Genomic DNA, 24,565 nt, shown 5'->3' with positions numbered 1-24,565 from the left:
CCTCAACAGCTACGCCAATCTGTCGTCAGTGTGTGAAAAGGAGTTTAGGCTTGTGATTTAGACCAGTGGACTCTTCGACCAGTAATTTCACACAGATGTCTTCTGACAGAATGGCTATAAATGACTTATGACTTATTTTTGCCATTGTATAATTTTTAATCAAATAATACCTGACCATTGAGGAATATAGTTAAGAAGGATAATAAAGTATGAAAGAAATTATAATGGTGTTAAAATTCTGTAGAAATGCAGAAATAAATGTCATTTAGTTTAGTTAATACATTATGAAGACTATGTTGTGTTTTTATTTTTCTACTTCTTTTTGGAATATTTAATTCCACCTTAAATGTATTAATCGATTTTAAGGCGCATTTTAGTGAACAAGGGTGTTGCACAGAAGGCTACAGTGTATTTGGGTGTATAAAACACTTCTTTTTGTTTACAGTAAGCTTAATTTTTCAATATTTTCAACACCGCGGTTAGCAGCAGTGCTAGCAGAGGTTAGCAGCAGAGTTAGCTGCAGTTAGCGACAGCGCTAGCCATGGTTAGCAGCACCACCTGACAGCTCTGTACTGATGGACCCTGAGTGTTCCGGTAACCCAGGGTGCTATCAGCAAGCAGTTCATCCCACATAGCTTGTTTTAACACTGTAAACATGCAGACTATAGTCCAATATACTTATCTGTGAATGGCGAAAGAGCTAACGCTTAGCATAGTTAGCAGCTAATGCTAATGCTGCTCCAGCCTTGATGCTGGAGAACTAAACTGAAACTCCTGTATAATGCTATACTTTAGCAAAGTGGCTTTACTGCTTCTTACAACCTGACTGGTAAAGAATTCATACACAAGGGGCACTGTTGAATTTTGAGAAAAATTAAAGGATTTTAATTGCACCTTATAGTGGCCTTATTATTGGGGAGACTGAATGTATCTGCTGTACCATTTAAGGTGGATATTATACTACACATATATTGTATATCTGTATCTTTTTTCTTTATTCGTACATTGTATGAAGCTGAGATTTTCTCACACATGCAGACATTATAGGAATCTTGATGCTTATGGTTTGCAATGCTTTCTTCTTCTAAGCCAGACAGTGTTCACTGTGAACTGTGAGTTGCATGCATTTCACATGCAAGTCCTCAGCTGCAGTATGGATTACATTCCAGAGCGCAGATGCAAAATGGTGTGCTGCAGGGATCCTGTGCAAGCTGTTCTGGATTTTCCTGCTGCGGGATAAACCAGGATTAAGATTATGTTTTATTCATTTGTTTGGAGGCCATGCTTTTTTGGCTGGAGAATTGTCGTGGTGTGCTATTTTCAGATGGCATTTGAGAGGTTTGTGATGTAAGGAAGCTCCTCCTTGGGCATCTGTGCTCCCGCTGAAAGGAGAACACTTTAAGTGTGTAATCTAAAGCTCACAATGGTGGCACAGCATTAGAAAAAAAAATATATATACATGCTGGCATCACAGTGGGCGTAACACTGAAACTGCAAATTTTAAATTTGTTTCTATGTAAAGCAGTGGAGAAGGCAGGACTGTGTTTTAGGGGAACCTTTACAAAAAAAAAAAAACAGTTTTTTGTCTTCTTTAGGGTCACACTATCAGGATATAGTCATGATATGGTCATTTTGTCTAATTTAATGCTCCTACTCTGTGGTGATGACAAATCATAGCAAAAATGTGTATGACTGTGTATAGCATCATGTAAAATTTTTGAAACTGTTTTTGTTCAAAGCGCAATGTTTCTGCTACATAAATATTACTGCAGCTGCTTTAGAATTTAGTAAAACATTATGAAATCACAATATAAAAAAAAAACACATTGCAGAGAGCTTTTAAATTGAAAGGATATGTACAGAAAGTGTGATGTGTAAAAAAAGAGAAAAATACAAAGGGAAGAAAGCTTTTACAGTTTACAAGAACACTGCAATATAACATAAAGCCAGTCACACACCAGCCCCAGCATTGCACATCAACACACACACAACCTTCATGACTCCAAGCTTTGTTTAATTCCACAGCGCACCTTTCTATCCTAGTCCTGTACAGATTTTCTGTCATATCTTTCAGCTGAAAAAACAGCCATTTTGTGAAGAGGTAGTAAACTGATACCAAGCATGATAAATTAAACTCAATACAGCATTCAGCATCACTTTTGTAAGTAGAGTTTAAAAAGAAAAAAAGATGAAACTGCTGTTTAGTAGCTTTTGTTGCCAGCTTTTATATAATTTTATAGAATTATATATTTATATATATATATACTGCTGCTCTTTGCCTATAAAGAAGCTGGTGACCCATTGGCTTCGTACAAAGTAAAAAAGCAAATTAAATAAAAAAAAAAATGCTGGATTGACACAGTGAATATAAAGCGTTTATGAAGCATTTAAGTCTCACCTTTGATGACTCAGGATGATTCAGCAGCTTGGATGATGCAGTAGACATTTACTTTGATGAGTGACTCTTTGTTTAAAACTATTAAAAGCAAGTAAAGGAGAAACTCCACTGTTTTTTTTGTGCAGACACATCATGTCAAACTGTCTGTATGAATATATGCACAGGTCAGACGTCCTTTTCCTGTCAAAGTTGGCTGTTCTTGATTGCAATAATGTGTTGCCGTGTGCTCAGACTGTAAGCAGGTTTCAGTGGCATCATGTAGAGTTTGGCACAAAACAAATATCTCCTGTCTGCAGTATTTTTTAATATCTTTTTTTGTTTTGTTTTCTGTGACTAGTGCCAATTAGATGAATTATGAATCATCTGCACATCTGAAACCTATTAATTGCAAAATTCTTAATTTTTTTTATTCTTTTCTCATTTGAGAAAAGAAAAAGCTCGTAATAAACCTTATGTTTCAGTTTGCTTATGAGATAAACCAAAAATGTTTAATTTTTTATTATTCACTTTTTTTATGGACCTTTTTGCCTCTGCAGTACCTGATCAAAGTGAATGAGATTAAGACCAAAAAGGGGGTGGACCTTCTGCAGAACCTGATCAAGTATTACCACGCACAGTGCAAGTAAGTCACACATTTTAAAAAGGATAGCCCAGTATATATTTGGTTGTTGTTTTATTTATAGTTTTGTTCAAAGTAGCCTCTTTTAAATGAAGCAATGGTCTGACCAAAAATGAATGTTACTTCATTACACATCACTATGTAGCAATTTTACTTTAAAAATAACAACTTCAAAATCATGTTGATGCTTCACTGAGAATAATGTCTCTGTCATTAGCAGTCCAGGGCTGGAACGTTCCTCTAACTGCCCTGTGTAACTTTAGTGAACAAGATATTCAGCTCTGTAAAAAATAAGAGACCATTTCAGTTTCTGATTCAGTTTCCCTGATTTTGCTATTTGTAGGTAAATGTTTGTGTAAAATAAACATAGTTGTTTTATTCTATAAACTACATACAGTTTAGAGCATGTATTTGCAGAAAATGAGAAATGACTGAAATAACAAAAAAGATGCAGAGCTTTCAGACCTCAAACAATGCAAAGAAATCAAGTTCATATTCATAAAGTTATAAGAGTTCAGAAATCAATATTTGGTGAAATAACCCTGGTTTTTAATCACAGTTGTAATGCATCTTGGCATGTTCTCCTTGACAAGTTTGATGGCTTGTGATCATCCATTTTCCTCTTGATTATATTCCAGAGTTTTTTTTATTATTATTTGGTAAATATCAAAGAAACTCATAATTTTAAGTGGTCTCTTTTTTTCCAGAGCTGTATATTTGTGTAAGTTCCTGGAATATTATCAAAAATATTAGTGAAAGTAAATACAAAGGAATTTTTACATAATTCTGCTTTAACATCCAACAAATATCACCCAAGATATTTCAGACAGGATGTGCTTGGTAAATGGTGTAGGGATTTTTATGCCAAAAGTTATGGAACATGATACTTGTCTCATGATGTTTGCGATGTTCATTTATTTAAATATTTATTTGTACATGATGTTTGTTAAACAGGACTGTCTTTCCATCTTAAAGTAAAAAAAATACTGAGTGGAGTTTGTCTTTGCTTACAGCAGAAAATCCTTTTGTTGATCTGTATGTTTTGCCTGGTTACCCAGATCAGCTGAAGGTCATGTTGTGAAGCCTCCTGGGTAAAGCGTGTGAGGAAATGCTAATCTGAGCTTGGAGGTTGAGAGGTGATGCTCACAGAGGACACTGAGTGTTTCCTACAGCTTGGCAAAATGTCAGTGTCCCCTGGAAAAGTGATGAGCTGAGAAAGACAGGCGTAAGCACTTTGGTCCATCAACACATCAGCAGAGTCACTGTCCTATTGATTTTAGAGCACTTACCTTGCAGTTCAGGTCCTTGTTATGTCATCGTGAATGCTCTGGAAAGAGCTCCAAAAGATCATGAGACAACATTTTTGTCTTTAGTGCTTCACTGAGCTTTCCTTAAGATTTCCCAGAAGCAGAGTAAAGCTTACGGCCACTGCAAATTGGGTTGTTAAAATGTTTTTTTTCTATATATATATATATATATATATATATATATATATATACACACACACATACATACGTATATATATATGTATATATATATATATATGTATATATATATATATATACATATATATATATATATATATATATATGTATATATATATATATATATACATACATATATATAGGGAGGTCCTGGTTTCTTTTGGTCTGATCTAATCCAAGTCTCGTAATGCTGAGCATCAGCCTGTATTGATCTGATCTTTGTGTTTTATAAATAATACAGAATTCTAGGTTATATAAGATAATCTTCTGATTAATAGTAAAGTAAAATATCGTTTTTAGTTTATATAAGAGTTTATATACTGTTATATAATATCATTTTATTTATATAGCTTGGTTGTGACTATCCCATTTCCTAGTATTTTTACGGTCAATCACAGCATTAGCCTCTACTTGATCTTGAAAGAGCTGTTCATTGTGTGGTTCTCCAGCCAGTAAAGCATTAAAACAATATTTTATATAATTTTTTTAATATAATACTACGTTATGTTTTCATGCTCCACTATAAAATAGTTCCACACTGGATACTCAAAATTAACCATCTAAGAACTCTCCTGTGCTGCCTGCTAGGCTATAATGTCTGTTAATGTCACCCTGAGGACACCAGATAGATTTTTATCAGCAGAAAAATTGTGTTAAAAAATACAACACTGAAATTGATTGGGATAAAAAATATTCGATCCCTATCCTTTAAAATTTGCCTGGATCCTGATTCACTTGATTGAATTGGTACTGCCCTAGTTTTATACATTTGTTACAAAATAAAGATGTAATCAAGGTTGGCTCAAGCTAAAATGGAGACTGAACTTCTTGATACTCATTAAGAGTATCTACGTTATTGCGTACATGTGGTACCTTTATTGAATAAAATCCCTCAGTGTGTACCTGCCTTTATATCTGATAATTATGCAGCACAGATGTCCAGATGGGTCCTAACAGCAGTGGGGGATCGTGGGGGGTAGCAGGCATGTGGCCGCAGTATGTGCGGCTCTGACTCATCGTGTTTGACTCTGGCACTTTTGGCAGGTCGTTAGTGTCTGCAAGCTGTTAGTCATCTGCATCAGTAATTAAGACTGCTCGTTCGCACTTCTGCTACACCTAGACTTAATGTTTTGAAGAAGAGCCTAAGCAGGAAGCAGGGCGCTGGTAAAGAGGCAATAATTAAGTTCTCAGATGAGTATTATTCAGCAGGATGAAGAAGATGCTGGTGAGCTAATGGGGATGGTTTTGCATGTTGTTATGATGCTGGACTGATGATCTAAAGTTGTATGAAACATTTTTACAGGTTGTCTGAAGGTTTGATTTGCTGTAAACATGCCCCTTGATTTTGTATCATGGTGTTTTTTTCTTTTTCAGTTTCTTCCAAGATGGCTTGAAGACTGCTGATAAACTCAAGCAGTACATTGAGAAGCTAGCTGCTGATCTTTACAATGTATGTATAATACTTTACATTGCAGATATTGTATGTAACAATTAAAGATGCACCGACATTAAAATGCAAAATAAAACATTTGGCCAAAGACCAAATACTGAAAACGTTGCATTTGCCACTTAGACATTAAAATTAAAAACATATCCTAAAAGTATTTTTTGAATCTTGAAATTTATTACATCACAGCAGACAAAACAAAAGCAATATATTTACCTCAGCACTGCACTTTGTCATACATTTTTTAAGCAGTGCAATTTTAGTCATACATGTACCTTAGTAATGCTGTTCTAATCATGAATTTACCTCAGTATGCCACTAAAGTTGCATGTCACACAGAGAAAGGCATTTAGGTTGTTCATAAACAGACAGATGCTAAGGCTAAGTTAGCTCAGCTAGCATTACTCTCCTAGCTAGCCCTAAACAGCTTGCATCTTGCAGCTGAAAAAAGCAGGCAGGTTTTTGAGGAAATAGTAAAATAAGTAAATGAATGCCTAGCATCTGATGCTGAATGTTTAATTTCATTTAATTAGTATAAGTCGATCATAAAAGGAACTGAAACGTTTCATTTTTGTCAACTTTTTTCTGCAAGCTTTGTCTCTCACTCCCTGCCTTGTAGCTATATAGCAGCAGAGAGGGAGGAGAGTGGGTCACCGCTGCTAAAGTCCTATTATTAAATGAAAACACTGCTGTGTTATTTAAAATTAATTCATTTTAGTATTTTCACTTATTCGGTCAAACATTTTCAAAATTCGGTGCTTTTGACACATATGGTCCCATTTAAATTGTTAGTTAATTGTTCTTAGAAGCTGATGTCAGTAACTATTCTTGAAGGCATTTTGCCAGTCATGTTTCACTGGAAGTTGTATTTCTGGTTGTTAGATAAAGCAAACTCAGGATGAGGAGAAGAAGCAGCTCACAGCCCTGAGGGATCTTATCAAGTCTTCCCTGCAACTGGAAAAGGAGGTAGGCAATCAGCCTGGTGTGCCTCAGGGTTTAGTCTTAAGACCGATGTTGTTGCGGTAATTGCTGAGTTATAGTCTAATTTGTAGGCTATTATAAGATTATAAGATTATACACACCTAAAAGTTTGAATACAACATAATTAGATGTTTAGATGTTTTAGGCTCCAAATCACGTTTACCCGAAAGTATGATATTTTTTTATATATAGATTCTTAGTCTATAGGCCTTTTGTATAAGGATAAGTTAGGTTATTATGAGTGAGAGAGGGAGCACCCAGTGCTGTACCATGCTGGTAGCCAGTATGAGGTAGGCGTTGCTGGTAACCAGTGTTGTGCCCCACTGGTTGCTCAGTAGAAAGTCACTGTACTGAATGACACTGAGTTTAGTTATTAGTGATGTTTGATAGTGTGTAATATGCTTATGATTGATTTCTCTTATTTATCTGCACTACATGCTGTCTGTCTCTCCATCTGTCTGTCTATTTTCGTCTGTCTGTCTGTTTGTAATTGTCGACCTGTTCTTTGTTTGTTTGATTGTATGATTCTTTCTTTCTTTCTTTCTTTCTTTCTTTCTTTCTTTCTTTCTTTCTTTCTTTCTTTCTTTCTTTCTTTCTTTCTTTCTGTGTTATTCTCTCCTTTTGAGTATTTCTCTACATTTTCTATTTCTCTGTCTTTATTTCCTTCTGTCTGTCTTTCTATTCTTTCTGTACTTTTTCTTTCTGTCTGTCTCTTATACATTCTGTCTGTGTGTCATTCTTTTGTCTTACTTTTGTTCTATGTAATTCTGTTTGTTCTGTTGTTTTTTAGCCTACACACATGCCCACCCACAGTATTGTTGATGTGCTTTTTTCACTCTCTTTCTCCTGTGTCTCTCTCTCTCTTGCTCGCTGCCTCTTTGGATTGCAGTCTAGGAGAGTAAGTGCTTGGCATGCTCAGCATGCAGTGTGTGTTTGGTGGTGCTATCATAGATATCAGAATGATGAATGATTAAATATGGTACTGAAATACTCAGTTTATGACTTTCAGTCATATTGCACATCATCATGTGACTATAAGCTAGTGAAGAAATGTATTGTTTTATCTGTGTGTGCGTTGGAGGTTGTTATTGGTTTTTAGTTTATCGTAAAATCAGGTATTTACAAAGTAAACGTGTGTGTGTGTGTTTGCACTTGAGCAGGACTCTCAGAGCAAGCAGGGTGGCTATAGCATGCACCAGCTCCAGGGTAACAAAGAGTTTGGCAGTGAGAAGAAAGGATATCTGATGAAGAAGAGTGATGGGTAGGCGTACTTGGCACAAAAAACACACATACATACACCCACCCACACACACCCACACACACACACTGCTGTAGTACCAGCTTTAAGGTGCTGTTAACATACAGTGCATCACATTTATAGTCATTTAGTAACCGTGTTTAAGACTATTGCCAAACTTTTACTTAACTTTAGGACCTTATAGGGACACAGTAAGCTTCTTTTGTGAAAGTTCTCACACAGTACATATCATCTCACTCACATGCTACACACGTTTTAGCAGCAAACACCCAGACGATATTAAAACGTGGTGAAACGGTTGTGGTGTGAACATACTATTAATAAACTGTAAGAACGAGCAATGTCTTACTGTCTTTCACAGGCTGAGAAAGGTGTGGCAAAGGAGGAAGTGTTCAGTAAAAGGAGGAATTCTCACCATCTCTCATGCCACTGTAAGTTCAAGACACAGAAACACAGCTCGTGAGAAAATGACATTAAAGTGGGGATATGCAGTATAATAAGTCAGACATGTTATAATTAATTCAATTTCAATTCAATTTAACAATTACAATTATTTTGCACACAATATATTGTGACACTTATATCGTGATAAAAAAAAATCCATATAGTGATAATAGCAGTATTCTGCACAAGTTTTAAAACTTTAGTTTTGCTACATTTCATTTTTGTATGTAAATTGTGTTTTTTGTTAGATTGTTATTATTTTATAAATATTCACATGGTAAACATTTAAATGTGTATTATAAATATTTTATATTTTACACATATTGTTTTGTTTCTGTTAAATAGTTTGAAACTGTTACACGAAAGAAAACCTTTATTTTATTGCATTATTATATTCATAAAATTAACCGATAAATCAATGATAATTATTATCGTTATCGCAGAAATACCCTAAAATATTGTGATCTTATTTTTGGGTCATATCACTCAATTCAGTTTCTTCATTATTTGTTTGCATTATTTTTTTGGTTTTTAAATCATTCTAATTTGTCAACATTGTAAGGATCTTAAATCTGTATTACCTCATGATTTGTCAAAATAAAATTTGTCCTTATTTTTCCAGAATTTGTTTAAGATTTTTAATTTAATGAGGAAATATACAATTAATATATTTCTCTTATGTTCTCTCTCATAATACTTTGCATTATAATGTTTGGTCTAAATGTTAAAAAATAATAAATAAGCAACATTATTATAGCATTATTGGATAGGTAATTTTTTAAAGCTCTCTCAACCTACTACACTTTTTTGTTATGTTCTGAACATAGAATACTAGAAGGAACCAGTTCTTATGTAATTAAAGTTATGGAGATGCAAAGCACACTTTGAATTGGCTTCCTGCTTCCTGTCACTGATGACCAGCATTAAAGTCTAAAAAAAATATTTCCCTTCCCTAATTTGAAAATGGTTTAACTCATGGGTATAGATGATGAGAAACTGATTAAGTGGTTTTATGAAGTGTTTACAATTTAAATTTCTCTTTGCTTTTTTGCTTTTGTGTGTGTGTGTGCCTACAGTCAAACAGACAGCCAGTCAAACTCAACCTGCTCACCTGCCAGGTCAAGCCGAGCGCTGAAGACCGGAAGTGTTTTGACCTCATCTCTCGTACGTCTCAACCCCCCTTCACCACATTGTTCCACTACAGCAGCTTATTTATTTATTTAAGCTGCTTTAAATCCCCACTGTAGAGTGATTTCAGTCCCTGCCTGAATGTAGGCCATTCATCAGTGTTTACTGCAGTGACAACACTGCTTTTAATACATATGAACTCATCTGCAAGGCAAAGCAGTGTGTTTTGTATGTGTTTGTTTTTTCGTAATGTTAGGTGTCAGTGGTATTTTGGATGTAATGAATATTTAATGATACCTTAAATGTCCATTATTACTGCTGAATGATGGTTGTGGGAATGATGATTTTATCGACTAGTTGCTCATGCTCTTGTTTTCTGTTGCAGATAATCGCACATATCACTTCCAGGCTGAAGATGAGCAGGAGTTTGTAATGTAAGCGATCTCTTAGTGTTCAAATCTTTTTTCCCCAGAAACAGCTAACAAACAGTAGCTAACAAAGTTAAGTAAAGCTTGGCTAATTAAACAAAACTTTCTTTTAAAATCAAACAAGCGCTGGATGTTAATCTGTACAGATTTCTTTAGCATTAGCTAATGCCGCCTGACAGCGCTACACTGAGGAACCCTGAGTGTATCAGTAAGCCAGAGCAATATCAGCAAGCGGTTCTTCCCACGTAGCTTGTTTTAACACAGTAAATGTGCAAACTATAGTCCAATATACAGTACGATATAATGCTAATGCTGCTCCAGCAATGGTAGCCGGGGTTAGCAGCCGGCTACAGACTAATAATACTCACCCCTGAATGGGGAAATAGTGGTTAGCGGCTAATGCTAATTCTGGAAAACTTTACTGAAACTCCTTTATATCGCTGAACTTTAGCGGAGTGGCTTGCCTGCTCCTTACAACCTGACTGGTAAAATTCATACATGAGGTGCACTCGATTAAAAGGCACACTGACAATTTATAGGAAAATGCCAAATAAAGCCAATATTAATTTTGTTTTTTAACACATTTTTAGTTTTTTTTTTAGCTACAACAAACACTGTTTTAGAGTTTTAAACACATGAAACAGGAGTTGAGGTAAGCGAAAGTAGCTAGCTGGCGTAAGCAAGCACAGAGCTGGCTGTGTGAGTAGCTACTGATTTAAAAACTCTGTCTAGCATTGAAGCTATGCTGCTTGTTGCTAAAGCCAGTCAGATGGGTTTACTCACTCATCCTGTTTGGGATCCAGTCGAGACTAAAATTAAACTGTTTTTTGGAGAGTGATTAACCTTCATCTGTGTGAAGTTAGCCTGCGTCTCAGTGTGAAAAGGTTCTTGGGGGGGTGTTAAGTTTCCAGCCTCCTCTGCTGTGTGTGGGTAGAATGGAGGAATGGACACTAGCAGATCTTTAACGGAGCGGTGCTTGAACGCATTAATTAAATATCGGTCTTGTGTGCACATGTATTAGCCAATGCCGAAATAAAAAAATAAAGTAATAAAAAAACAATAATTGTTCTGATTATTCGGACCGACTGATATATCGGTCAGTCACTGGTCCTAGATGGTTTTGCAATGAATCAGGTAATGAAATTGAGTATTGAGGCCTCATGAAGTTTACTTTAAGCCTGCCATTGCTGTGGAGTCAGACACTGCACTAACTGTTGGTGTGATGATCTAGGGAGCCTATAAATGCCTATAAACATGTCTTAAGTAGCTTTTCTGTATTAATCTGTAATTTTTCTGTTTCAAACGTGTCTTTTGTCTATTGTACTGGATTACAGTGGGTTGAGAAGATAGCTGAAGTACAGTAATACCCGTAGTGCACAGTCAGGGTGTGTTCTTAGTGGTTGAGGGGTATGTGTCTGTGGCTTTCTCTCTATTGTGTGCACTGAATGAGGTTTGGTTTCAAGAGATATGTCTGTGCTTTTCTGGAAGGAGGTGCCACTTAGTCATTCAGGTCACTAAAACCACAGTGTCTTTTTCCCACACATCTTTCTAGTCATCTTTACACACAAACACCTTCCTAATCTCTCTCTTTCCCTCTCTTTCTCTCTTATTCTCAATCCCCTTCTTTTTCTTTCGTCTCCCACACACTCACTTGTTGCCTCTTTCCTCTGAACCCCCTCACCCCCCCCACTGGCTCTGAGTGGCAGTGACGGTGTGTGGCTGTGAAACTTCACGCTGAGCTTTTGGAAGCGTGTTATAAAGGCTGTGCCAAAGCGACCCTGTAACTCCTACACCCTTCACTCTCAGACACTCATCTGGGGCAGCCACAGTTGATTGCGTTCAGCCTAAAGATCATTTATGATGTGCGGCACTGATGTTGGATGATTAGTAGGGCTGTATGATATGGCCAAAATTTAATGTCATAATATATTTCTTGATTTTGGGTGATGCAATATACTTCTGATATCAGTACAAACAGTATAAAATCAACTGCTCGTGCTGTACGTAATCACACACTGACAAAGCAGAGCTAGCTAGATACGGCAATATGGAATATTATTTATACATAATAAACAGAGTCACGTGGCTGTGAGCTATGAATGCAGCGCAGATTTATACATTATAAACAGAGCAGTGAATGCAGCGCGTGCCTGGACACAGTGTTTGTTCACAGCTGTGGTAATTAGCGTTATCTGGCTAATATATTAGTTTAAACTATGCTTGCTTTATCAGCAGTTTAGCTCAAATAAATGGCTTATATTTAATAGGTGGATCCGATCGAGACCGGATCACGTTCTCACCACAAGCGAACCGCTCCAGAGTTCGTTTGGTACCTAGAGGAGCTGGTCTCGGTCCGGTTCTTTTGATCCGCACCCGAGTGCGATTACTGTTTTTACACCTGCTCAATCGAACCGCACTAAAGTTACAAACAGACCAGAGTTCATTTAACCGGACCAAATAGTGCTGGTGTGAAAACGCCCTAAAGTGCGCTGTGTTGACTTCACTTCTCCACCTCCCTGCCTTCTGCTCGGGTATGCTCCGCTCGTCCTTGGCTTGGCTCGCTCCCAAGTCACGTGACCAGTCAAATCGCAGCCAGTGCGGTTAGAGAATCGCGTTTTAAAATATCGCGAGATTATCGCAAATGCAATTAATCGTTCAGCCCTATCACCAGGTCATATTTTGAGTAAATATTTTGGACTCTAGAACAGGTTATAAATAGAGTAATCTACTCATCATCAAAAACCAAATGATAAAAAAAGTCAACTAAAGTGAACAATAGCAAGCCATGCATAGCCTTTCAACCAGTCAGGAAAAGACAAACAAGGATGTCTTTGCTTACTCTCCTGCTGTCAGAGCCCATTTTTATATACCCACACTTGCTAAACACTCTAGTCCCTTCAGCACTTCACTCGTGCAGAAAGGAGGTGCAATATACATGTGTAATAATAATCAAACAAAACAGCAGGGCATTGACTGTGTTGGTGCTTAACAGTTGTATACAGTTGCTGTATATAAGTATTTATTATTATTATTATTCCCATTAAAGCAATATAGATGATGATTGTGCTTCTGCACTGACCTGTACTAGGAAGAATACTCTCTCTGTTGTTGATGCTCTGGGCTCAGTATGCTGTTAACTGCGTATAACCTTAATAAAGTGGACAGGACAATGCTTAGTAAAACTGCATAACACTGTAACCAGAGGAAAATCCTGTACTATTACTCTGCTCTCTCAGTTATCCTGTTTCTTTTTTCCTTTGAGTGATGGGTCTGTATGTTTCAGCTTGTCAAAAAATGCATGTGTATAGTGCGTTCTTTGAGAAGAGCTTAAATAACATAAAATAGATGCAGGTATTGATTAGAAGGGGTGCCCACAAACAATTGAACATAGTTTACTTTCCATTCAGAATTGTATAGCACTATCAGCCCTCAAATCCTCAAATTGTGAATCTCTAGTATGTGGAGGTTTAGCTGCGTTTATTAATATGTGTGAATGTATATTTGCAGCTGGATCTCAGTGTTGACTAACAGTAAGGAGGAGGCGTTGAACATGGCATTCAGAGGAGAGCAGACAGCAGGAGAGGACGGCCTGGAGGATCTGACTAAAGCCATCATCGACGACGTCCTGCGCATTCCTGGCAATGAAGTTTGCTGTGACTGTGGGGCTGCAGGTGTGTACTGATGAGGGTGTATGTATGTATGTGTGTGTTTGTTTTGTGTGTGTGGGGGCCAAGTACTCCTACTCATCACTCTTCTCCATCACATAGCCTTTCTTCTTGCTGCCAAAGTCTTTGTTGTACTGCAGCTGCTCCATGCTATATACCCCTTCACACACACACACACACACATAAAGCGCACCATATTATAAGGCTCCCAATCAATGATCTATAAATCTATTTTATGGTCTATTTTCATACATAACGAGCACTGGATTATAAGGCGCATTTTAAGAGACACTATAAGGAACTTCTAATTCAGCAGGTCTCGCCGCTGGGTGGTAGTGGGAGGAGCTAACTAAGTTAAGTTAAGCTAAGCTAAATAAACAAAACTGTAATAAAAAAAATACTTTCTTTTAAAGTTAAACGAGCGCTGGTTGTTAATCTACACAGATTTCTCTTCTCAAAACTGTTTATTTAGATGAGCAAAGTGCTTCCTATTTACAGTAAGCTTAGATTTCCAGATTTCCACTAAAGCTGGAGCATTAGCATTAGCGGCTAACCACTTGCGTTTAGCGTGGTCAGCAGCTAATGCTAATGCTGATTAAAGGGTTTTAAATGCGTCTTACCATGTGAAAAATTCGGTACAAGTTCTGATAATACGTACACAGCCTGACATCATCATGCTGAGCGACATGGAGAAAGGGCCTGTTGTGCTATCTTAGACCCCCATCCCGGATGGCTGTGGCATCATTGAGAATTGAACCAGCTATCGTCTGTTGATAGGATCAATAGCTGTGAGCCAGTGGTCATTGAATCTGCATCGAGATGAAAAGCAGAGACAAAATTAACAGCTTGTTTGCTTTTCATGGATTGAAAAGAGAGGGAGGAAAATTAATGAAAACAGATTAAGCCATATAAATGTTATGAATTATAATATATTAAGTAGCCTCTTAGGATAGCTGTGCAAAGTGTTTATCACTTAATATTATTAATAAGATGGGCATCTCTCAACATAATCAATGGTGGACCATGTTGTACTTGATCTTGATCCTTGGAAACAGAATTACCTGATATAATTTGTTACTTTGTTACTGTTGTATTTAAGACTTTTCGAGCCAATGAATCACCCCCAGAGATGAGAGACTGAAAGATCTGCTGTGTGTTTATCTTTCCCCAGTGAGCTCTGATCAAATTCAGACGTCACTGTGGAACTCAATATGGCCAGGACTTGCTAGCGCTGACCATAACCACAGGCTGACATCAGAGACTGTTTAGTGACTGAGCTGCAGACAGTTGGCTGTAACACACACTGGTCCAGGCCATCAGCCTTTAATGTCCAGTACATCTTCAGCCAGACATCATTTGCCTTTGTTATTAAATCGCCTTTGTCTTTAGCTCAGAGAATCACAAGAAAAGCAGGCAGAAGGAGCGTCTGCGTGCGTGCGTGTGTGAGAGAGAGAGAGAGAGAGAGAGAAAGAAAGACAGTGGTGCTCTGGTTAGTAGTTACGTCACAGTGTTATGTAATTGGCACATACAGGCTCTGTGGAAAGCAGCGGGAGACAAACTGGGAATTGTCTGATTGCAGACGTCTTCACCCAACTGTTAGATGCTCAGATTAGCATCAGACTCTCTTAGCCAGTAGAGTGGAAACAACGCTGCTTTTTATTTTCTGGGACCAATATAGAAACTCTGAGTATCGACTTGTGCCAGTTTTGTAGCATTTCTAAGCTTTAACATAAACTATATTTAATTTAAAGCAATTCACTTGAAATTAATATCATTAATGATTAGTGGTGGGTGATGTGGCAAAAGCGATTTATCTTTATACTTTAACCTCCTAGGACCACATGTCCACATGTGTGGACATCACATTTTGGGTTGTCTAGGATACAACACTAAATTTCGCTCTACAAGGGCCTGGTTTCCTCTTATCATTATACTGTCACCTAGTGGCGGCAGAAGAGTTGAACACGCCACAGTTTCAATATTGTTCAGAAATTTAAATGAACAGTAAATACAGTAATTTTTTTTTTACTTTGCTAGGTCTTTTTGTTGAGGCAGCTCTTCAAATGAGCCATATTGCTGAAAGGGGCAAAAAGTGCTGCTGTGTTCAGGCACAAAATAAATATTTTGCACATCATTACTAATTGTGAGTTCATTGTGTTCAATAAAAATATAAAACTAAAGTCCTCATATGTGGACAGAATTTTTCTCAAAAACTACATCATGTAAAAAAAAAATCTTTGTTTTCATACTAATCAGGTTCCAATAAGCCCAAATAGCAAAGAGAAATAAAAAAAAGTGTTAGCATGCTTCAATAAAAATAGAACTGCACTGAATGTTCCACAACTGAAATTGTTGAGCACTTCAGTGTTCGGCCAAATAAGTGAAAAAACAAATGATGAACACTGACAGGCCGAACCCCATTCTGTTCCTGGTAACTGTATGCCAGTAATCTGATCTCACACTCACAATTACCTAGACACATGATGCATACATTATAACAAACAGCAATATATGCAGTGCATAATTATCGCTTATCAACTATCAGTGAGTAGTCCAGCTTGGAAAAACAGCATCACGGCTAACCAGCTCACACCCTGCTGAAGCCATCCCCTGTGTCTGTTAGCATCACAATTCCACCTCTGCCAAGCCTGGCTCTTAGCGTTGTGGCCAACCAGCTATTCAAAACATCGTAATTAAGGTTCAGAGTAACTTGAACGAGAATTAAATGATAACAATATTTTTTATTATAGCAATATTTTTGGCAATATAACAAAACAAAAAATCTAATACTGCAGCAAAATAAATGTTACATTTAGTAAAAAATAAAAACTATATTTTGGAAACAACTTGTAAACAGTCTGATTTTGTATACATTATTAACAATGTAGCAAAATGAATAATGTAACCTAAAAAAAATTGTAACGTAACAAAAGATCTATAAACTACCCTTAAAGCTTCTCAAAAAAAAGTAAATCAAGCACCAAATAAATGTTATCACAATGTTTTTTTTTATTGTTTCAAAATAATAGTAATTGAAGTAGAAGATATGTAGGCTTGTTTGTAACAGATGTAACAGTGGTTAAATGTGTAATTTTGTTCATAGTGGCTTTTTATTACAGTGTTAAGTGCAGTGTGCAGGCTGGGACAGTGTTAAAGTCTCTCTTTAGTGTAAGAAGCTTATGCTCTTACGCTCAGCTCTAAATTTGGTTGCTCTTTGACTCTGATCCATCCCTGCGGTCTTTTGTGTCAGAGCGCATCAGTGTGATCTTCCTTTTAGCTCTACCTTCATTTATTTATGTGCTTCTACATTTACTTACCTCTGTGTGTATGGACTGCTGATAACACCAGCGTGTTTGTTGGTTGTATTTAGCATTTACAGAACAAACCCACACGTGTAATATCACAACCGAAACCATTTCCTTAAATTTCCTTCCTCAGTTTCGTGTGTGTGTATGAGTGTGTGTCTGTGTGTATGATGGCAAATGTCACATTTTTTTACATCCCAAAATCATACCGGTACGTGCCGGTAATCATACAATATATACTTTCAGGCAGGTCTTAACTGTATTATGAGTGCAAGAATGCCCCCTAGTGTTAAAGCTGTTGAAATGCAAAAGCACATGTATTTACTGTATGGCCCTGTCTAACCTGTCAAATAGTACACATTTGTATTCATTTTGCATTTTGTATACAATATTTTAGTGAAGGCCTAGTTCAAGGCTAGCAATGGTTTGTGTAGCATAGTGGGTAACAACACTGGCAGCCCTGTGGTCAACTTGAGTTAGATTATCTGCTTGTGCAACCCCACCACACTATAGCAATTAAAGTCCTTAGGCAATACTTTCTTGTTGCTTGACTTTTCGACTCTCCGTTGGCTGACGGACCTGATAAAAATCCAGTTTAAGACCAGTTGGTCATCCAACAAAAAAAAAAAAGATATATATTTTTGTCTCCAACTGATGATTCAACTAAAACTTAACCTCTTCCCATTCAGTGTGTTTTCTTTTTTTTATGCTTTTTAATATTGAAGACTTAATGAAGCTATACAGGAACACAAGCCAGAATATGTTTTATACTTTAGTTTAGTACCACACTTATCTTTAAGAACAGATCTGCACACTCTCTGTATTTTAATCTCAGTGTCTTCATAAGGGAGAGTCACCTGAAATAGTTTTCTCAGCATCTTGAAGGAGGTTCTGGAGGTGCTGAACAATAGTTGCGTTTTTTCTTCACGCTGTGAAGCTCCAGCTCATCCCAAATCAGCTTAAATCACCAAATCACCTCAAATAACCATCTCAGTTGTTTTTTTTTTTTTTGTTTACTACATCATTCCATGTGTTTATTTATTGTTTTCATGCCAGTAAAATAAATAAATGAAATAAAGAAAAACGGAATAACAAGGTGTGTCCAAGCTTTTGACTGGTACTGTATAGTAGGGGTGGGCAATATTATATTGTATACAATATATCGTGACACAGAAATATCATGATATTAAAAATCCATATTGTGATAATAGGGATGTTCTGTCTTAAAAATAGTCTATTATTTACTGTGAAGCTTTAGGTGTATTTATTGTATAATTGTTTTAGTTTGCAGTTTATATGCATGCACTAAATATTCTGCAATATTATTTGCTGCATATTATATATTTTGCCACATTATGATTATACTGTTATACTATTAAACTATATTCCTGAAATGAATGAATTATTTTAGTTTTCCTATATTGCCAAGTATATCGTTATCGCAAAAATACCCTGAAATATCGTGATATAATTTTAGAGCCATATCGCCCACCCCTACTGTATAGTAAAAAACAAAAAATAATAAACTAGATAATTATCCAAATTTAACTATTTTATTTTATATAATGTTACTAAGTAAGCTTTTGATCAAAAATAGTTACTCTTTAAGAAGACATATTTGAGTAGCCTAGAATTTCTTGAAAATAACCTCTAGCATGTGTGACTGTCTTCTATAAATTCTTTGTAGTATTTAGGTGGATAAAGGTGCATCAAACTATACAAAAATTGACCTGGGTTGTAAGAGATACACAGTTTTTATAGCATCTGTTACTGACTGAGCTTTTATGCTTATGCCACTTATTCATTCATTCGTTTAAAATGTACAGTTTAAAATGCTTTCTACTACTTTCTATTTTTTTCATTGCTTGGCAGCACTATATAATACACAATCATCTTCTCTCCATGATTCATACGTTTGACAAAATTTAATGCAGCTAGCAGAGCTGAGTTATACAGTGCCTAGTTGGTATGGAAAGGGTATCTTTCAGGGTGTATGAAAGAGGAGAAGCCTAGAAAGTCTCTGTCTGTAGTGTGTTGAGTTCCTCTTTTATGAAACAAATCACCCTCATATGGCTATTCATGAACCAACACCTTCAAAAAACACACAGATCAGCAGCAATTCACACATATTCACACAGTAGCAGAACAATTATAATACAATTAAGATTCAAATATCTCACAGAATAGATGTTGTAAAGACCAAATGTTTAGAATCTGCTCTTTCTACATCATTTATTTGCTTGTCTGCTTGCTCTAGATGTGAGAAATATGAATATGAGTTTCACCATGTAATCTTACCTGTTTTACCTGTCACCAGATCCTAAATGGCTGTCAACTAATCTTGGGATCCTGACGTGTATCGAGTGCTCGGGCATTCACAGGGAGATGGGAGTTCACATCTCTCGCATTCAATCCATGGAACTGGACAAACTGGGGACATCTGAACTCTTGGTGTGTTTATCAGCTGTGTAAAAATAACTGATTCTCACACAGTAGCCAAGCTACATGTTTTCCACTGTCACAACTGACTCATTTCTTCTGCTTTCTTTTCTCTCTCAGCTGGCCAAGAATGTCGGGAACAGTAATTTTAATGAGATAATGGAAGGGAATCTTCCTTGTCCCTCTCCAAAGCCCACTCCATCCAGTGATATGTGAGTACGCTGTCCAAATATTTCACATCCTCTGTTTTTCCTCTGTCTCCCAGCAGTCTTTAGACTGTATTTATCTGTAGTCATGTATGGACATAAATATATATACCAAAAAACTCATGAATAACAAAGTGGATTTAGTCTTTTGATATTTTTAATAATACATTTTCTTTATTTTCCTTTTTTAGGACAGTTCGTAAAGAGTTTATACATGCCAAATACGTGGATCATAAGTTTGCGAGGAAGATGTGCATGTCTGCAGCGGTGAAGATGAGCGAGCTCTATGAGGCAGTCAGGTCACGTGACCTGCTGGCCCTCATCCAGGTGTATGCCGAGGGGGTGGAGCTTATGGAGCCTCTTCCTGATGCTGGTCAGGTGTGTGTTCACGACACAAAAAGTTAATTAACTGTCACATATTTTTATTTTAAACTTTTGAACAGTGATGTTGCTAGAATATCTATAGTCACCTGGTCAGTATTTTGATCATAAAAGATTGTGATATCTAGAATGTAAATATATTTAAATATATATAAATATATATAAATCTAAATAGATTGATGTCAACTTTTCTATGCCAGAAGTCAGGTTTCATATCTAAATACCTTTACATTGCTTTGTTGCAAGGCTGGATTTAGTAGTATACCCAACATTGCATGTGTTGCAGAGGTTGTCTATGAATTATAAATAGTGCTTATGTAAAAGCATTAGCCATGCACAAGGCATTCAGGTATAAATAAATTCATATATATTTAAACTTGAATTCCAGAATTTAAACTACTAACCACAATGCTTAACCAGAGCTTTAAATGTCTGGATAATATAATACTAAAAGAAGCACCATGACAACATTTAAAATATACAGCTCTGGAAAAAAAGACACCACTTAAAAGTTTCTTTGATTTTACCAAGTTGAAACCTCTGGAATATAATAAAGATGAAGATGGATGATCACAAGCCATCAAACCAAGCTGAACTGCTTACATTTTTGCACCAGGAGTGGCATAAAGTTATCCAAAAGCAGTGTGTAAGACTGGTGGAGGAGAACATGCATGCAAGATGCATGAAAACTGTGACCAGGGTTGTTCCACCAAATATTGATTTCTGAACTCTTAAAACTTTATGAATATGAACTTGTTTTCTTTGCATTTTTTGAGTTCTAAAAGCTCTGCATCTTTTTTTTTTGTTATTTCTCCCATTTCTCATTTTCTGCAAATAAATGCTCTAAATGACAATATTTTTATTTTTATTTTTGGAGTTTTTATAGAATAAAACAACAGTGTTCATTTAACTCAAATATATACCTATGGCCCTTGCAGGAGGCTGGGGAGACTGCACTGCACTTTGCTGTGAGGACTGCTGACCACACCTCACTACATCAGGTCGACTTCCTGGTTCAGAACAGGTAAAAAAAAATGCACTGTATATCTACCAGCAGTTTTGTCAAAACCAACATTGCATTGGAATGCCATTTTATTAATTTTTTTTATTCGCTATTTTAAATAATACTTGCAAAAAATAAACCAATTGTTGGGTAGAACATCACTGTCACCACTGCATTTGACACAAATTAACAATCAGGATCTTTTGATTTTGATATTGTAAAGGCCATTGCACATTGGACATGCTGCTTTATATCAATGTAATGTAAAGTACAATGAAGTGCTATAGTGAGAGGGTCATAATGGCCGTTTTTTTTATATTGAATATATATGTTAAGATATTCACTAATAAGCTGATTTCATTGATTCCCTAATACTGGAATTTATTTTGGGCAAAACATGAGTGAAGAGCTAGCCTAATCTATGTAAAATTATTATTGCATTGTATTTTTCATAATATTTTTGCATTTTATGTAAATTGCAAGTAACCAGAAATATGCTGTTTGTTTGTGTGGCATATTTAATTTAATATAATTTATCTAATATAAGTATAAGATATATATATATATATATATTTTTTTTTTTAGATAAAAAAAATCCTGCAAGATACATTGTGACACTAGGGATTTGGTGAAACATTGCTTGGGGTTCTGTTGTCTTCAGATGTCAGTGCTTGGTGTCTGTACCAGTAAGCATAATCTTATTAAAAACAAGGATGTGAGGATTGCCAGTTCAAATCCTTGGTCATGCTGTTAGTAATCAGCAGCTGGAGTCCTGAGAGAGCACAGTTGGCCTTGCTCTCTCTGGGTGGGTAGATGACGCTGTGTCCCACATCACTTCGTTAGCTGATATATCAGAGCTCAGACGCACTGGCCCAACCCGGTAACGCTACATCAACAGTAGTTTCCAAAAATGAAAAGTTATGTGGCACATTGTATATCTAGATACCAAAATGACAAATTGTGGTTCTCTTTTTACAGTTTCTGATTGAAGAGTATATTCAGAATACATGTGCTCTTTATCATCTATAGTAAATAAATAACCTACATTATTTTGTCCATCAGAATCAATTCATACATTCACAGGATCCAACAGACGTTGGAATTACAGGCTTTATTAAAGATTGGCATCACCAGCTATCTTACTATTATTACAAATGGTATGTTCTATGACCCCAGTAGTAATTAGCAGTTTTCCTGTAATTTCTGTTACACTTCACACTCTGTAGAACTCAATTCACTCATTTCAATTTGCCAAAAGCTCCAGACATCAGATTTACCAGGATACAGAGAGCAGTGAATGAGCAGCACAGCACACTTGACATGACAGCATTTCCAGTCCTGCTGTGGTCAGTTTTATCCAGCTTACATAAGAGCATTAGTCATATCAGAAGCAGAGCTCACACAGCCTATTAATGTTAGAGCTGCTAGTCTGCAGGGCAGAAACACAGTGGATTCCAGTTCATGAGGAACATGCAAAAGTGGCCTTTTTAGATATTGCAGTGATTTACATAACATGTTGGTAAATGAACAATGACTCTTTGTGTCAATCATCAGTGTACTGCCCTTACATATGAGATGTTGTGTGTGTGTGTGTTGTAGTGGAAACCTGGATAAACAGACAGAGAGAGGCAACACAGCCCTGCATTACTGCTGCATCTACGAAAAACATGAATGCCTCAAACTGCTCCTGAGAGGCAAACCTGCTACTGACATCAGTGAGTCACATGCACACATTTTATGTACAGAGACTCAATTGATCATAATTGGAAGTGGAACTTCTCAGCTAATTGTCCTTACAGTGGTGTCTTAAATGTTGTAATAATTATTCACCTTCACCTGCCAAAATAGACCACTAAAAATGATTTTATTTATTTTTTTACAAATTGAAAACCTCTGGAATATAATCAAGAGGAAGATGGATGATCACAAGCCATCAACCCAAGCTAAACTGCTTGAATTCTTGCACTAGGAGTGGCATAAAGTCATCCAAAAGCAGTGTGTAAGACTGGTGGAGGAGAACATGCTAAGATGCATGAAAACTGTGATTAAAAACCATGGTTATTCCACCAAATGTTAATTTCTGAACTCTTAAAACTTTATGAATATGAACTTGTTTTCTGTGCATTATTTGAGGTCTGAAAGCTCTGCATCTTTTTTTTGTTATTTTTGCCATTTCTCATTTGCAGATGCTCTATATGACAATATTTTTATTTGGAATTTGGGAGGAATGCTGTTCGTAGTTTATAAAATAAAACAACAATGCTCATTTTACTCAAACATTTACCTATAAATAGCAAAATCAAAGAAACTGATTCAGAAACTGAAGTGGTCTCTTAATTTTTTCCAAAGCTGTATGTTTTATACATATATGTTGAAAATCATAAAATACATAGGCCTATCTGCCATGAATTGATTTAAAAAGTTTGCCAAGATACTTTCTTCCTGAGATTTACATAACATACATATTGCTAAGGGATGCATGGAGAACCCACACTTTCCTTTAGTAACAAAAAGAAAAAAAAAACTAAACATTTGAAGATACTGGTACTGTTGGCATTATCTTTAAATTAAGTCAGTGACTTTTCACTTAAACTTTTTTTCAAAACTGAGCTTATTATGACCTCTTGTGGTCATTTGTTGTACTACAAGTCTTTACATAAAATCTTTTGTATTTTTGATATTTTAGTCTATTATAGCTTTTCACTGTGCTACAGTCCATGTGCTCCATATAAGACATTTTATTTAGCCAGGTGGTTGACATGTTGGCCTGCTTCTGGTTCTTTCAGCCAATCATAATGGAGAGACGGCATTAGATGTGGCCAGGCGAATGAGGATCGACCAGTGCGCTGAGGCAGTAAGTAAACATACTGTTTTTTTTTTTAGGTAAAGAATGATAATTTTACTGTGGTAAAGAGTTGGGCAAAAAACAGCACAAAACCCACAAAAAGCTAATTAATGTGTTTAATTATTTGTTCATTTATTTGTCTGTTTTTTTAACCTAATGAAAGTACTAGGTATTGAAATACAAATGCTAAAATACTTAAAATGTTCCAAACATTTTTAAACACCAACGATGTAAAACCAATAACGATGTACTATAGTAATATAAGTAATATAAAAACATAGAGTTTATAATAAATAAGTAAATACATACAATCAAATAAAGTGTTAGCAGGACATATAACCAAATTTGTAAGGCTGTTTAGACTAATTTAACGCTTATATTTGACTCCTCCAAACTCCTTATATAGTGTTGTAGGCTGCTTTATTGTTAATGCCAGCTTATGACTAACAGTGAATGTTTTGCTATAATTCTATGCACAGTAAGATTGATATTAACCCTCTATGGCATTAATTATATTTTTGGGGAGAAAAAAGT

General features: G+C 36.1%; 1 protein-coding gene across 5 annotated transcripts in view; it reads left to right on the top strand.

Moving 5' to 3' along the window:
* asap1b (ArfGAP with SH3 domain, ankyrin repeat and PH domain 1b) overlaps window positions 1-24,565 on the top strand; it is a 100,143-nt gene that overhangs the window by 62,459 nt on the left and 13,119 nt on the right. For all 5 annotated transcript variants that reach the window (XM_049463294.1, XM_049463291.1, XM_022667018.2 and 2 more), the window contains 14 exons: window positions 2,935-3,020; window positions 5,876-5,951; window positions 6,831-6,914; window positions 8,090-8,190; window positions 8,549-8,618; window positions 9,708-9,795; window positions 10,145-10,193; window positions 13,695-13,858; window positions 19,475-19,608; window positions 19,717-19,808; window positions 19,994-20,180; window positions 21,122-21,207; window positions 22,786-22,901; window positions 23,973-24,040. In XM_049463294.1, the coding sequence (XP_049319251.1) occupies window positions 2,935-3,020; window positions 5,876-5,951; window positions 6,831-6,914; window positions 8,090-8,190; window positions 8,549-8,618; window positions 9,708-9,795; window positions 10,145-10,193; window positions 13,695-13,858; window positions 19,475-19,608; window positions 19,717-19,808; window positions 19,994-20,180; window positions 21,122-21,207; window positions 22,786-22,901; window positions 23,973-24,040 (1,401 nt within the window). The remainder of the gene's footprint in view (window positions 1-2,934; window positions 3,021-5,875; window positions 5,952-6,830; window positions 6,915-8,089; window positions 8,191-8,548; window positions 8,619-9,707; window positions 9,796-10,144; window positions 10,194-13,694; window positions 13,859-19,474; window positions 19,609-19,716; window positions 19,809-19,993; window positions 20,181-21,121; window positions 21,208-22,785; window positions 22,902-23,972; window positions 24,041-24,565) is intronic.

This window comes from Astyanax mexicanus, chromosome 1, assembly GCF_023375975.1.
Source record: "Astyanax mexicanus isolate ESR-SI-001 chromosome 1, AstMex3_surface, whole genome shotgun sequence".
Lineage (NCBI taxonomy): Eukaryota > Metazoa > Chordata > Actinopteri > Characiformes > Acestrorhamphidae > Astyanax > Astyanax mexicanus.
Note: the sequence above shows the minus strand (reverse complement) of the source record. Positions and strands in the feature narration are given on the sequence as shown.